Source organism: Spea bombifrons, chromosome 13, assembly GCF_027358695.1.
Source record: "Spea bombifrons isolate aSpeBom1 chromosome 13, aSpeBom1.2.pri, whole genome shotgun sequence".
NCBI classification, from domain to species: domain Eukaryota; kingdom Metazoa; phylum Chordata; class Amphibia; order Anura; family Pelobatidae; genus Spea; species Spea bombifrons.
Window position 1 is genome coordinate 20,085,308 of NC_071099.1, and position 15,374 is coordinate 20,100,681.

Consider the following 15,374-nt stretch of genomic DNA (forward strand, 5'->3'; position numbering starts at 1 on the left):
GATAAATCAGTGAGCTGGCCCCCTGTATAATGTATAGATAAATCAGTGAGCCGGCCCCCTGTATAATGTATAGATAAATCAGTGAGTCGGCCCCCTGTATAATGTATAGATAAATCAGTAACTGGCCCCCTGTATAGTGTATAGTTAAATAAGTGACTGGCCCCTGTATAATGTATAGTTAAATCAGCGAGCCGGCCCCTGTATAATGAATAGTTAAATCAGTGACCGGCCCCCTGTATAATGTATAGTTAAATCAGCGAGCCGGCCCCCTGTATAATGTATAGTTAAATCAGTGAGGTTTCTTCAGTCTCCTCAACCATTAAATTATACATTATACGCCGCCAGCTCAGCCCTTTTTGCGGGGGGGGGGGCTGCCAGTGTAGGCCCTTCATCAGGGATGACGTGAAGGAGTTAAAGGCACGGCTCTCCTTTTAATGTATAGACGGCACTGAATGAGCTGCACTGACGGAAAACGCTTTTACTAACAAACAGAGCCGAGGGAAGGCGTCCGGAGCCCCGGAGAGAGTTCACTGCAGGATTTGGCTGCTGCCTCCGCTTCTCGTGCCAAGACAACAACTTCACAATGAACTCGGAGCACCTTTATACCTGCGTGACGCCGGACACACACCAGTTAACCCTGCGCTCTGATTGGCCAGGGCTCACATCTAACACACAGCCTATATATACCATAGCAAACTGCAGTGTGCTCCAGATCTCAGTGTGCTCAGTGCCTGCCTGCCTGCCTGCCTGCCTATCTATCTATCTATCCATTTGCCTGCCTGCATATCCATCTGTCTGCCTGCCTGTCTATCCATCCATCTGTCTGCCTGCCTGTCTATCCATCTGTCTGCCTACCTGCTTGTCCATCTGTCTGTCCGTCTTTCAGTCAGTACCATGGCACCAAAGCTAAAGGCGAATTGGATAGCAGCGTTTCTGAAATCCCGATGTATCAGTGTGCAGCACAGTATCCCATCGCCTACCGCGTGTCCCCTGAAAGCCGAGGGGCCCCCGGCTCAACTCTCCAACCCCCATTCGGTGTCTGCTTTACCCGGACCCACCAGCTGGCCGCTTCTGGGAAGTCTGCCGGATATCTTAAGAAAAGGAGGCCTGAAAAGGCAGCACAAGGCGCTGGTAACTAAAAGTGCAGCACAGAATGGCGGCGCATCGCGTCTCTTTCTTTGGCTTCTACGTGACGCAAATCTGATCCGTTTCTATAAACCCCGAATTCAAGATGAATTGTATAATTCCACATTCTAGTTACAGAAACCAATGCCATCAATTTGCTGTCATACAAACGCTCTGTCCGTGGTGTTTTAGGCAGGTTACCACCGGCAGTTTGGTAAAATTTTCCGTATGAAGCTTGGATCGTTTGACTCGGTCCACATTGGAGCCCCATGTCTCCTGGAAGCGCTCTACAGAGAGGAAAGCAACTATCCGCAGAGACTGGAGATCAAGCCATGGAAAGCCTACCGGGACTATCGCGACGAGGCGTACGGACTTCTCATTCTGTAAGCAGCTGTTCTAGATCTGTATATCGGAGGGGATGCTGGCAGACTGGGACTTGGCTTGATGGGGTTACTCTTATTGTTGTTCTGGAATTCACTTCTTATTCGTACACCCCAGTGTTTTCTGCTTGTGGGGGAATTGATGAATGCGTGGAATCTCCCTCTAGGCCATTGAACAAATGAATCTCATTTAGCGGGACAGTTAGACCGGAGCAAGGCTCTGCCAATGTCAACTTCATATGAAAACAACCCCAAAGCCCTTAGTTATTTCTGAAGGTATTAATATTACCCTCAGAAGATAACGTTAATTAAACTGTAACAAGCGATCGGATGTGAAGACTTGTCCTTAATTCCCATTCGTGCTGGACTTAAATCAAACAAAAAGCCTCTAAATCATTGCAAATAGAACAGGTAGGAACATACCCCCCCCCGAGGGGATCCATTACGGGATCTCGTCACGAGTCCGCCCTGATTGATCTGCGGCTTATCCCAGATCTACAGCTTATACAGTAACTACAGGAGCATCCAGCAAGGAATGTGTTAAAATAATCCGTCATGTGGCCCTGATGGACTAGAACACGAGCCTCAATACGTTTTTATTCTTTTTTTTAAACCAGAGAAGGCAAAGACTGGCAGAGGGTGAGAAGCGCTTTCCAGCAGAAGCTAATGAAGCCGGCAGAAGTTGGCAAATTACATTCCAAAATTAATGAGGTAAGTTACCCTGACGCCCCCCGCAGAGCTTAATGCTGCCCCTCGAAAAAGATAAGCGGCGAAAACCAACCTGTTCTCAGGCCATTCGCTAAGGAGGGGAATTTCTGAGAATGTTTGGTTGATGCCACGGGAGATCGGGATGGCTCCATGACCTGTCGCGCACACAGGGGCAGATTATCGGGTGTGAATGCAGCATCGGGGCGGCAGCTGTTAACCTGTGAGTAGTAGACTTGCTAGCCTGTTTCTTCTCACACATTCTTTCCTTGGTTTTCTATTGTCTTCATTCATTAACATTTTGGCCTGTGAATCCTCAACCTTACCTTAGATATAAATACTAAATATTACCTTAGATATGACTCCTGCGCCTTCATCAATTACATTTAGAACCGCAGCAGGACTGCCTTTCCTATTTGCCAAGCGAATCCCACGATAACGACGACTGCCGCTTCACAATATTTATTACAATGGTATTTTGTTGATTTTGCTGTTTTTTTTAACCAGGTTTTGATGGACTTTGTTCAGCGAATTGACAGCGTTTGTAACCAAGATGGAAGAATTGACGATTTGTATTGTGAACTAAATAAATGGTCCCTCGAAAGTGAGTATTTTGTACTCGATTATAAGAATTTCTATAAAGGGCCCCTTAACAAAGATGGCGGATAAAATCCACCCAATAAAAGTGTCTCTGCAGCGGCTTCTCGCCTACAGGATGCGTTTCTGTCTCGTTTTGGAAGTGATGCGGAGGAGGCTTTTCATAACGTCCCTGTGCCGCTCATTGTCTCACACGCCGTTGGTGTTAAAGTGATCATCAGATGCGGTTTGGAGGCCTCCTGTCTCCTATTTCCCCGCTAATGAAAGGCCATTTCTTGGGATGGGGTGGAAGGGAAACACCAAAAGCATTCAAGCCTCTTCTCTAGCGGGTTGCCCAGCAGACTAGAGATTCGCCTACGGGTTCGCTTTTGCTCCATTGCTTGGGAGTTAAATTGTTTCCCGTCCCCCAACATTGACGCCTTTCCCTGCGGTTCATAAAACAACTGATTTACTTTACAAAACTGCCAAATATTATTGCGAATCTGCTGTGATCAGACCGTAGACGGTCGTCTATAAATCACTTTCTGTATCTCAGGTATTTGCTTCGTTCTCTACGAGAAGAGATTTGGATTTTTGGAGCCAAATCTGGGAGAAGAAGCCTTAAACGTCATCACAGCCATAAAAACCGTAAGATTCGTCTTGCATCAAACACAATAAACTTAGCCGGGAAGGTGACTGTGTAGACTCAACAAGAGGCCAAAATCTAACACTAGAGGGTCAGAGGCTGAGATGGAACGGAAGGATGTTTAACTTTACTGAGAGGGTGGTAGAAAAGTGGAGCAGCCTCCCAGCAGAAGTGGTAGATGGTAATACAGTGAGGGTATTAAACATGCATGAGATAGGCACACGGCTCCTGAATCTAAGACAAGACTAACGACTGATTAAGGTTTGAGTTGTTACAGCAGGAGAAACCAGCAACTAGAAGAGGGCCGAACGGGGCCGATCTGCCGGTGGGTTCTGGTATCTGTGAAAAATAGTTGAATGAACACGTAAAGAGCACTTTCTATTTGGGTTTTATTGAGTTGCTGGGCCGTTTAACCGGGAGCTGCATATTGCAGATGATGAGCACGTTCGGTATGATGATGGTGACACCCGTCGAATTCCATCAAAGTTTGAACACCAGAGTGTGGAAGGAGCACACCCGCGCTTGGGACAGTATTTTCCAAACAGGTACAGCCTCACCTCAGATACGGAACAATATATCCATGGAAATCGGTAGCCGCGCTTGGCACTCCATCAGAGTGATGCCAACTTAAGGTCAGCTAACGGCTAAAGACAGCAGCCGGCGGTGAGTGGCTGCTGGCCTAATCACTTTCCCACGGTCTTTAACTGGTTTCTGTCACTGCAGCTAAATGTCACATAGACAGAAGACTGACGAAGCTGTTGTCAAAAGACACGGAGGATTTCCTCTGCACCATTTACAACGACAGCAAATTAACCAAGAAAGAGATCTATGCGACTATCACTGAGATGCTGATCGGAGCCGTTGAAACTGTAAGAAATGCTTTCTGTGTCTGTAAATTTGTGTCGTTTGTGATTTCCTTTCCATTGGATACACTTATTGTAGATTGTGATTATTAGAGCTGCCCGCCCCGTCGGAACCAAACCAAAACGTCTTGGTCTTTCCAGGGCTCTGTTCTGGTTGGACCCACCATGACTGCTGCCCCTATGTATCTATGTTCAAATCCTAAATATCTTAATATTCATTTTTATTTTCAGACTGCCAATAGTTTACTTTGGGCCATATTTAACATTTCCCGAAACCCACAATTCCAAAAAAAACTTTATGAAGAAATCCAGCATGTGCTGGCACCCGATCAAATACCAAGTGCAGAAGACATCAGAAATATCCCTCTCCTAAAGGCTTGCATGAAGGAGTCTATGAGGTACTGCCTGCCGTCTGATTGCCAAAGTCTTACTTCTGCAAAAATCAGAAGATCCTGATTGAATGTTTTTAATTCTGTTTGATTTTTTTACAGGATAACCCCTTCTGTGCCGTTCACAACTCGTACTCTCGATAAAGAAACTGTTCTGGGGGAATACATGCTGCCCAAAGGCGTGAGTAATGGGAGATTATACTGTAAAAATGTCTAAGTAGGATTGGTTATGGAGGGTACACTATTGAGGAATATAAATTACAATATATTCTTATCATGGCTTTGTGTTTAAATGGGGTCACACAGGGAGAAGAACCTCATGGGTTTTTCAGGAGACTGCAGAACATTGTGTGGTTGCGGGAGAACACTGGGCACTGGAAGGAGAGTGTTGAGTGGCAGGAGAATGCATAGTGGCAGGAGAGGGTTGAGTGGTGGGAGAATGCTTGGTGGAAGGAGAGTGTAAGGTGGCAGCAGAATGCGTGGTGGGAGAATGTTGAGTGGTGGGAGAATGTTGAGTGGTGGCAGGAGAGGGTTGAGTGGTGGGTGAATGCATGGTAGCAGGAGAGGGTTGAGTGGTGGCATGAGAGTGTTAGGTGGCAGCAGAATGCGTGGTGGAAGAATGTTGAGTGGTGGGAGCATGTGCGGTCGCAGGAGAGGGTTGAGTGGTGGCAGAATGCATGGTGGCAGGAGAGGGTTGAGTGGTAGCAGAATGTGGGGGGATGTGGGGAGACATAGCAAGTGTTAAATTAAATACACCCGGTAGATTTCGTCTTCACAATTACAGCTCCCCGTTTGCTGTTTTCTTATTGGTTTAAACATTTTGAGGAGGTTTACTGGATTATGGGAGTCCTGGGTCGCCTTAAAACCCATGGTACTGGCAAAAATCTTTCCATAATTCTAAAATCATTAACAATCAGGAAGAGCTAAACCTGACCCGTCTCCACATTCACGCTGTTGCTGAGGGAATGTGTTTTTGGGGCGTTTTGCTTTCTTGTCTTTCTATTAAAATGGAAACTGGAAATCAGCGGCTGGTGGGGAAGGTGTCCACGCAGAGCACAGAGAGGGATTTAACGATTCAGGGTTTTACTTGTTTTATTTCAGACGGTTCTGACCATAAACAGCCACGTTTTGGGATCCAGCGAGGAACATTTTGATGACTGGAAAACATTTAAACCAGAACGTTGGCTTCAGGAGAAGAGCTCTATCAATCCTTTTTCTCACATTCCCTTCGGTATCGGGAAAAGGATGTGTATAGGCAGACGGCTAGCCGAACTACAGCTGCAATTAACTCTTTGTTGGGTGAGTAGCTTTTGTCCTTTACACCGTGAAGTTTAAACAGATATGAGTGTGAGACAGAGAGTGTCTCTCGCTGAGTGGAACTGTCTCTACACACCATGTTTGTATTCAGCAGTTCCAGTTTTAAAATATGACATCACGGGCTCAGGGCCATTGGCGCCGTCTGTACAGATTCACCGCTTTGTATGAAACATTTCATTGGAGCCGATTCGCAGAATCTTGTTTTTTTACACCGGTCCATACGACCTGCTTCCTGGAGCCAAGAGAAGTCGCTTACATGAATATTTTTGAATTTGTAGCTTGTCAGAAGATATAACATTGTAGCCACCGACACGGACCCGGTGGAGACAATACACTCGGGGACATTAATGCCCAGCAGACAGCTGCCCGTCGCATTCATCCGGCGCTAGCTGAAGGTTGGTTCACTTTCTACGTTTCCCATCGCTTGGACATGTTGCTGTTAGAGTTTCTTTCAGGTTTCAGTGCCTCGGCTCCTGCAGGTTCAGACAGGCAGAGCCGCCAGGGCCAAATTCTGTTACTGGAGATGAAGCATCAAATCATGATTCTTCTACACCTAGAAACCTGGCCTGGGGGAAGTAGCGAAAATAATGTTTTTTTGTAAATTATGTTCTGCACAGTCCCTGAACTGGACAGGGGTCAGAAACCTCGATTGCATCTAATCTGCCCCTATTACCAACCACAAAAAAAATCTCAAATCTTACTTGGTCTTGGTCTTAGATACAGGATAGCATTCCCACACTGGATTAATCATTACCACTTCTGCTGGGAACCTGTTCCACTTACCTCCCACCCCTTCAGTAAAGCAAAACTTCCTTCCATTCCATCTGTTAAATCCCTTTTTATTTCCTTCTAGCTTTGTATTTTGAGTATCATTTCTGGTCTCAGATTGTATAAATTGTTTCGCCAATAGCAGTTTTTCAGTATTTCCGCTAAAGTTTGGCTTTTCTGCAGGAGATTATAATATGTACGTAATTCATTCATATTTTATTCATGCTGCTGCAGCTTTAGCGCACGTGACCTTGTATGTGTTATCTCTACAGAACGGCCACCGTTGGCGTTCACAGACAGCGCGGCTAAAAGGCCTTGAACATGCGACGTAGGACATAGAGAAGCCATTTGCACACGGAGGCCGCGGGGCTGTGGCGAGGCTTCCGCTTGTAGCAGCCATGGGGGTGTTTGGAAAAAGGTCTGCTCCATGTTTATTTTCCTGAATTAGGTCAAGGGCAGTAGGTGCCGATAGGACATTCGCAGAGATGAATGCCCCGGACGTTATAGAAAACACGCACCTTGTACATTGAACATACACAGGGTACTCCGATTAAAACAACACACCTGTTTACCCTGGAGAGCGACCGCTTAGATCTGTCCAGAAAGGGTTAAATATGAATGACAAGTTATGTATATTCATTAAGTGTCACACTCTCCCCAGGCTGCGGAGCTGCATGTTTCTGTTTATTGCTGTCTTGCTACAGTTTTCCTGTCTTCCTGTGGTCCATTCCTGGATTTCTGTATGTTCTGTCCTGAACCTCGGATTCCTGGATTCCAGTCCTGCTCTTTGCTTCAGCTCCTGTTTCCTTTATAAGGTGCGTCCCACCCATCTGTTCTGTTTGTTTCAGTCAGCAGTCTCAGGTGTGGTTTGATCTCTGTTCTGTGTTTAGATTATTTATTAGTAATTCCGTAGGCAGGGTTTACTGTTAGGACCCACTGAATATTGGAGTACTTTGGTGTAGTGGTGGGCTAAGCATACTATGGCCATATGATGTGACAGAATCTCCAATTGTTATCTTATAGTCCTAGGCTAGTTCCTGTATTTACGTGTGTCAGTGTTTTGTGTACCTTTGCCCTCCTACCCTGAAACATCTGAGGAGTTCAGTTCCTCTCTCCTCTCCCCATGTCCCACTTAAGATATCCTATCCTTGCTTAAAGGAGGAGTGTCCGAGGATTCTGGCTCCTCACCCCATCCCCTGTGTTCCTCGCCTTGTTCCCTGTCCTTAGTTGTGTTCTGTACCAGGTATGTCTTGTCTTCCTATGTTCCTTGCTCTGTCCTCCTTGCTTGCTGTGTTTCCGTTATATACTGTGCTTAGCTTCCATACTCCCAGCCTGCAGCATCCTGCACATTTGTCTGTTGTGCTATGTTTCATGCCTGCTCCAGGGTGCCTGCAGGGTATGACTTTGTTTTGTTCTGGACAACATCCGCTGCTATGTCAGGGCGCTGGTATGTGGCTGCACAACCCTAGATGCCCACTCGGGTGAGTGCAGTCGGTCTGCACTAGTCCCTGTCCAACTCCGCTACTGCACAATAACTCCTGAACACAATCTTTGGGCGCTCTAGGTCACTACAGTCGTCTGTATGGACCCAGCTCCTGACATTAAGCCACAGAAGAGGTGACCCTCAGTGGGACATACAAGGTCGATCCATGCCAAATCCCATAATAAATAATATTAAATGACAAAAAAGGGAATTGTCACCAGAAACGCGTAGGCTGCGCAGGGCTGTATAGCGGGGTGTAGGTTATATAGGTGAATACGTGAACCTTGACTACTCAGGTAGAATATTTCTCCTAAAGTAATGAAGTCATAGATTGTAAAGTAATGGCTGCCACATCTCGTTTTATTGACCCATCAGACACTCACATTATTTAGAATGGAATTGGGGATGTTTGTTCTCTTTCCAGGAAAACGCGGGGTCTGGTTTAATGTATAGTTACATTATATAATGTATAATGTCACATTATAGTGGCTTCTCTAACTTCCTAATACTTGTTTTGTGTTATTTGGGGGCTGCCCCTGGTGCCCGCGGGGATTTTGGCTGTTAACTGTTTAGCTTTATGGTAAAACATGACAAGTTTTACTTGAATTTATGCAAACACACTTCTTAGGGGAGGGTTGCCACTTTTTCGTGCTCACTTTCTTCAAATGGCTCATCGTCCCGGGCTTCACCGCAGGGTCACCTAACGTGGCAGCCCAGAGCAGCTGGCCCAGGGGGCCGCACTGCTTCTGATTGGCCCTGCAGGGAGTATTTGGACGACTCCCTGGCCCCACGCTGCTTCTAATGTGTTACATGTAGATTTTGTGGGAAACACTGAAACAATGTATGTTAATAAACATTTCTGTAAATAGCGAGTTTGGATTTACTCCTTTACTATTTCTTGATGTGTTAATTGAATAAATATTTTACATTGTAAAGGGCCATCCCCACTGACCCTAAACCGTATAAAGGGCCAAACCTTAACCTTAAGAAGAGATTTCTTCTACCCAATGAACGATTCATTAAGTAAAACAGATCAGGACAAACTAACCATGGATGGCCCTTCATGATGCATAATGAATACTGCACGTACAAACCATACATCAAACCCTAACCAAACACTCATTCTTTAAGGCCAGCGGTCACTAAATGTTTACAGCCCCCGACCGAATGGTTCACGAGGCGCAAGACTGTGTCTATCCAGCCGGTGGCTGTGCGTTACGGTGCGGCACCTGCCATGAGCAGCAGCAATGGCATAAGCAAAATATCTGCACCATGTTGGACCTGGCTATTTGCCCAGTTTTCCAGATGACCAGTCCAGGCAACTCCCGCTAGAATAGAAAAAACCCTCTGGGACCCTTTTAGATATTAAAGCCATAGAGGTTAAGCCCAGGTAGACTTGGGGATATGATTAGGCCAGTCTCGTTACCCGGAATTATACATTATACGGAGCCAGCTCAGCCCTTCACACTGGAGGAACCTGACAATGAGGAGAGCGCGCTGAAACCACAGCTATCCGGCAGACTCTCCCTTTAGTGAATAGACCCATCTGGGTGTACAATGTGCTCAGAGTTTCACAGTCTACAGTATAATAGACAGGAGGGACCATAAGTGCAGTCATATAAAAGGGATAAATATTTCATCTGTAATAAACTGGTAAACAGGATAAAAGTATGGAATTAACAAAAAGCCCATTTAGAAAAGATGCCACCACCATTGGTTACGACCAGGTTCCTTCTTCAGGTGCATTTTCACTTCACCTAAACCGGATGAAAGGAACCATCAGCAGCTTCCATGTAATTACTACTATATTAAAGGCACTCAAAGAGTGAAAGAAGTCTTTAATGAGTTCCCAGCTCCTACACGGATCACCGACTGGTTGTAGAGCATAGAAATTATTAATGGAAATGTCATGAAAGTAAACAGGTCGTTTAGCCCTTGGTTCCTTAATATAGAAGCCATGACGCAGGAGAACCTGTATGGGGGTTAAATAATAAATAGAAGTTATGTGTCGGCCCAAAAAAACAACACATGTTCCTGACATTAATTAATTATTAACAGATCACAAAATTATCCGATCTATTTTAACTCGAACTTTGCAGAATGTGACCTCAACCAAGGTAAAGTCCCTGAATTATTCTTCCTGGCATTGAATTGTTTCTCTCTATGGGGTCTTTAGGTCAAAAGGTTCAGAAAACATCTGTAGGAGAAGGACCTACGTAACAAAGTGCCAGGGTAGTGATCCCACCAGCTCACCAGCCTAGTGAGGGGCTGAACTTTAGCATGGGAAAGACGAATAACTGAGATTTAAAGCAGACCTGGAAACACAAACACAAAAACAATCTGTACCTTGCAGTGACGTCACTGGGGGATGTGGCGGGCGCTGGACCTCACGAGGTGACACCATCAGTGGGGGATACATCCAGGGCTAGCTTTACGGTGCCTCCTCTGCATCTCTGCCAGAGTCACTGGCTAGGGAGAACAAAAGATCTCTCCATCAGAGATGAAGTACGGTAGTGGGAAAGGGGAGAAATGGGCAGAGATAATGAAAAAGATGAGCTATAATAAGATAGGGGGGAAATTATGAGAAAGGAGAGAGAGTGTGTTTGTGTTTTAAAAGTGTTCCCATGTTAGGGCAAGTATGTCTAAGAGCAAGCAAATGTGTGGATGCAATCCGGGTGCTGGGCGAGTCCTATGTCATACCTCCCAACCTCTACAAAGGCAGAGCTTCTCAAGCTGTCGGCGATACTGCGCATGCACACAATTCTGGGAAGAGGAATTTGTCAAAGTGAAGGAGGGGAACAATTTTTGTTATTAAATATTTGTATTTTGTGGTAATATCCATACACCTGACCGGAGAGTGTGACCTCACTGTATGTTTTTATAATTAGGATATTAGGTGTTGTTCTGGGTAGCAGGTATTTTACTACCAGGCAGACCCAGTGTGTTTAGGAAATTAAATAAAACACATATCCCTGGTGGATTAGTAACAAAGCCCAATTACAGCAGTAATTTGTGCGAAAGCAATGAGAATTTCCTCTCAATGAGAATTCCTATTTACTGATTTATATTGTGCTCAGTTGGTTCTGTTCTTTGTCCACAGGGTGGCAGCATATCCCACATACAGCCTGCAGTGCTGACTTTCCACCAGCAGGGGGAACATTTTTTTGATCTATACCTTCAATGCTCAGTCTACAAGTAATTTTGAGTTGATCTGAACCTGCAATGCTGTCTCTTCTTGTGTTACTTATTTACTCTATACCTGCAAATACATGGTGGAGGAAAAGAGTTGCAGGCGTTATAATCTCCTGAAGATTTTGTGTCTTTTAATTTTTTTTCAGGTTTTCTACTAAATCGGTTCTCCCAGGTAGCATCCAAAGCAGCCCTCCTATACCACTCCGTTTAACTGGGATGCTATTTGGGGTGCAGGAAGAATGATTTCCTGAAGTTTTTGTGTATTTACATTTCTTTTAATTTTATGGCAAAAACCTGAGGCCAGCGGTCCAAATTTGCTCATGTTTTCTACTGGGGCAGAGGAAGGGTAAGGCCAGGGCCGGGCTGGCCTGGCCCACTGAGGCACGGCCTTTGGGCGGCGCGGTGCGTGAACACCGGCCCCTTTAATTTCATGAATGGCCTCTACCCGCTGCCCCCACCAGACATCAGGAAGCAGTGGTAAGTCGGGGGGGGGTTATATGGGGGGCATAAGACTTTTCTGGAGGCAGAGTGCCCCATGATATGTCTTTCAACCCCCCTTTATACCACTCTGCCTCTGGAAATGCCTTTTAACCCCCTATATGCTGCTCTGCCACCAGAAATGCCTTATACCCCCCTATATTGCACTCTGCCTCCAGAAATGCCTTATACCCCCCTACATGTCAGAGTGGCATATAGGTGTGTAAGGCATTTCTGGAGGCAGAGTGCCATATAGGGGGGAATAGGCATCTAGGTGGTTAAAAGGCATATCGTGGGGCAAAGCGGCATATAGGAGGGTATAAGGCATATCAGGGAGGCACAGTGTCATATAGGGTGGTATAAGGCATTTCTGCAGGCAAATGTGCATAACGGGGGGGGGGGCAGGTTGGCAAATAAAATGAACCATAAACAAAAATGTCTTAATCATAGCTTTTATTAAATATGAAAACATAGTTTACATGAATTAATAAAGAAATATATCGTGAAGAATAATGCGATCGCTGTTTTGTTCCACTGAATAAAATTGAACTTTTTCATCTAAAAATGTTTGCAGTAGCAAATGTTTTGATTCCAAAATCAAAGGAGGGAGGCTAACATTAGCCTTTTTTAATAAATAAATAAACAAATCTCTGCTGCTGTGGACTACTCTTCCAATGATGCTCAGCCAGCATTATGATGGACAGGTACCTGGCTGAGGTGTTGTGTAAATATGGCTGGCATCACCTCCTTTATAGTTCAGTGCAGAAATTGGAAATGGCGCCTCCTAGTGGAGATGGAGAGCTCAGCAACCAGCGCAACGGAAACGTTAGCAGAGAACAGCAGACTCAGGAACGTAGATATGCTCAGATAATACAGGAACAAAAATAATAAATTCAGGGGTCAGGCAAAAGAGTAGTCGGGGTCACAAGCAAAGGTCAGGTCAGGGCAGGCAGCAAGTGATAAGAGGCTATTGGAACACAGGGGTGATGGGAGTGATAAAGGCCCTCTGTACACCTATAAAGACACAGATGTCCTCACAAATGTCACCTAAATGTGAGCTTTAAACCCAATCTGCCCATAAAGCCCCTGTCACCTGGTAGGAGACACAGGTCTCTGGAGTCAGAGTGACACATGCGCCCTTCTCGCCTAAATTGGGTGGTTTCAGGAACTCCCAGGACGAGGTGGTGATACGACCGACTCAATACATTACCCTACGTTGGGTGCTGGGACCGCTTCAGTCACCCCCTCAGACCCCTCCACTCACCCACACACTCACACAGCCCATAACCCCTCCACTCACCCCCACCCCACACACTCACGCAGCCCATAACCCCTCCACTCTCCTCCACCCCACACTCATTACGGGGCCAGAAGAGTGGGTAGAGGTTGCGCGTACTGACAGCAGAAGTTTTCGGCTAGATCAAGGAAGATCTGCTCCTTGTGGGAGTTGGTTTTGTAGGATGAGGGGAACTCGATGTCATCGTCAGGGGGAAGGGGTTCGCTGAAACACAAAACCAACACACAGACATTTAGTGCGCAGTTTACATATATATATATATATATATATATATATGAAGAAAGCAGGAGGCGAGTCCCCGTCATGTCACATCCATGATGCCACTCTGGGTCTCTCTGCCCTCATGCGCCACAGGGTTTCGTATCTGCCCCGCGGGTGGTATTCCCACCTACCTGTGGCCGGAGGCGGGCAGCTCAACCTGTGACAGTTGTTCCTGCAAATCACTCAGCTCGTCTTTAGTCAGTAGGTCCTCCCCGATCCCCCGTCTGTCTGCCCCCGCTCCTCCGTCATGTACATCTCCCGCTCCTCCTTCTCCGTCACGTACATCTCCCGCTCCTCCGTCTCCGCTGGCCAACACCTGCAAAGGACACAACCGGACCCTTTGGGTATGTTTCTGCAGGCAGGTCCATTACACGATTCGTCATGTAAGAGCTGCTGTGACGTGTGGAATGAAACATGCATAACACACGCTAATTAATAATACCATCTGAATATTGAAATGGGACATGCGCGGCTTCGAGGAGACAGGAGAAACAGGGATGTGACTGAAGTACAGGAGAAAAGCATATTTCATATGGTACATGCATGCTGTATGTATACACACAGGGAAGTTACATGCATGCTGTATGTATACACACAGTGAAGTTACACGTATACTGTATTTATACACAGGAAAGTTACACACATGCTGTACGTATGCACACAGGGAAGTTTCACGCATGCTGTACATATACACACAGGGAAGTTACACGCATGCTGTACATATACACACAGGGAAGTTACACACATGCTCTGTACATATATACAAGCTTTCCATAATCTTTTCACAGAGAATATGCTGTATTAAGAAATACCTTGTTAAGTCTCCACACTGTCTGTACCTCTGCTGTTACCAAGGCAACCTAACACAGGCAGCAGGAAGTGCTGCCAGGGCTGCTGGGAGGTGTAGTTCTGTTATCCACAGTAACCGAGTCGCAGTAATTCTGTAACAAGTCGGATTATTAAATAAAAGCTTGTTTTCTCCAGTATACCCAGTAACCACAGCTCATACCTCCCAGCACTTCAAACCCTCACGCCATACACACGGGCTTCACCCTGGCTTTTTCACAGACTTTGTGCCCTATCACGGGGTATTTAGAAGAATAATGGGTTGTATTAACCCTGTTTGATTTATAAAGCCGTTTCCTGCTTTTTCTATACACATTATTTTGGCTTTTAGGGCAGTAGAACCTTGCGATACTCTCATACCCAACAAACATTCTGACCTCCTAGAAAAGAGGTGCTTCAGGGGCGGAGAGAGGGGCATCAGGGGATGAAAGGGGGGAGATGTGGACACATTACACGTACCGCAGCACCATATCCTTTTGTGCTCCACATCACTGCTTTTTAAACCAACGGTTATATTTTCCGTTTCTTGCGGCAGATGGAAGCTTTATTGAGCTGTTGTGCAATGAAGGCCACTAGGCTGCCCACACTGGGCACATTAGCCACGCGTGTGCATTTCATATGTTGCTGGACGGCGCCGGTGAAGTGCTGCCCCCTGCCATGTATAAATATAGCAAAGGGAAGCCAGTGTACCTCTCATACCCTGCAGGGGGCAGCTCTGCACCAGATGATCAGCATTTATATGCGGGTCCAGGAAACACGGCCAGCGGGTTGCCCTCAGGCTAGCCCGTCAGCAGCGGCGATGGTCATCGGCGGGTTGGCCCAGCCGAGTGGAAAGAATGCATGTGATGCCCCGGAGTGAAATGTCACAGCTCGCTTCCCTAGAAAGGAGTATGAGCGCCCCTAAACATTTTACTGCTGGAGTCCGTCTCTGCCCTTCTGCCCCTTCCATGAGAAGCGTGTAGCTCATTCAATCACTTTTTACTGCATGAAATACTCCAGAGCCACAGCTTCCATCTGCTTTGCAGGAAATCAGGTGTGTGCGTCTTCAC

General features: G+C 46.1%; 1 protein-coding gene across 1 annotated transcript; it reads left to right on the forward strand.

The window, feature by feature from the left end:
- Positions 1–855: 855 nt before the first annotated feature.
- Positions 856–6,399, forward strand: LOC128471637 (1,25-dihydroxyvitamin D(3) 24-hydroxylase, mitochondrial). Its single transcript, XM_053453599.1, has 11 exons — positions 856–1,131; positions 1,318–1,508; positions 2,123–2,216; positions 2,718–2,814; positions 3,343–3,434; positions 3,866–3,977; positions 4,156–4,301; positions 4,527–4,693; positions 4,787–4,865; positions 5,786–5,983; positions 6,280–6,399. The coding sequence occupies exons 1-11, from the start codon at positions 895–897 to the stop codon at positions 6,388–6,390; spliced, it is 1,524 nt and encodes a 507-aa protein (XP_053309574.1). The 5' UTR covers positions 856–894; the 3' UTR covers positions 6,391–6,399.
- Positions 6,400–15,374: the final 8,975 nt, after the last annotated feature.

Coding starts and splice junctions, on each gene's coding strand:
- LOC128471637 (XM_053453599.1), top strand. CDS start 895: ATGGCACCAAAGCTAAAGGCGAATTGGATAGCAGCGTTTCTGAAATCC. Junction 3,435..3,865: donor TCATCACAGCCATAAAAACC/GTAAGATTCGTC, acceptor TGCATATTGCAG/ATGATGAGCACGTTCGGTAT. Junction 4,302..4,526: donor TGATCGGAGCCGTTGAAACT/GTAAGAAATGCT, acceptor TTTTATTTTCAG/ACTGCCAATAGTTTACTTTG.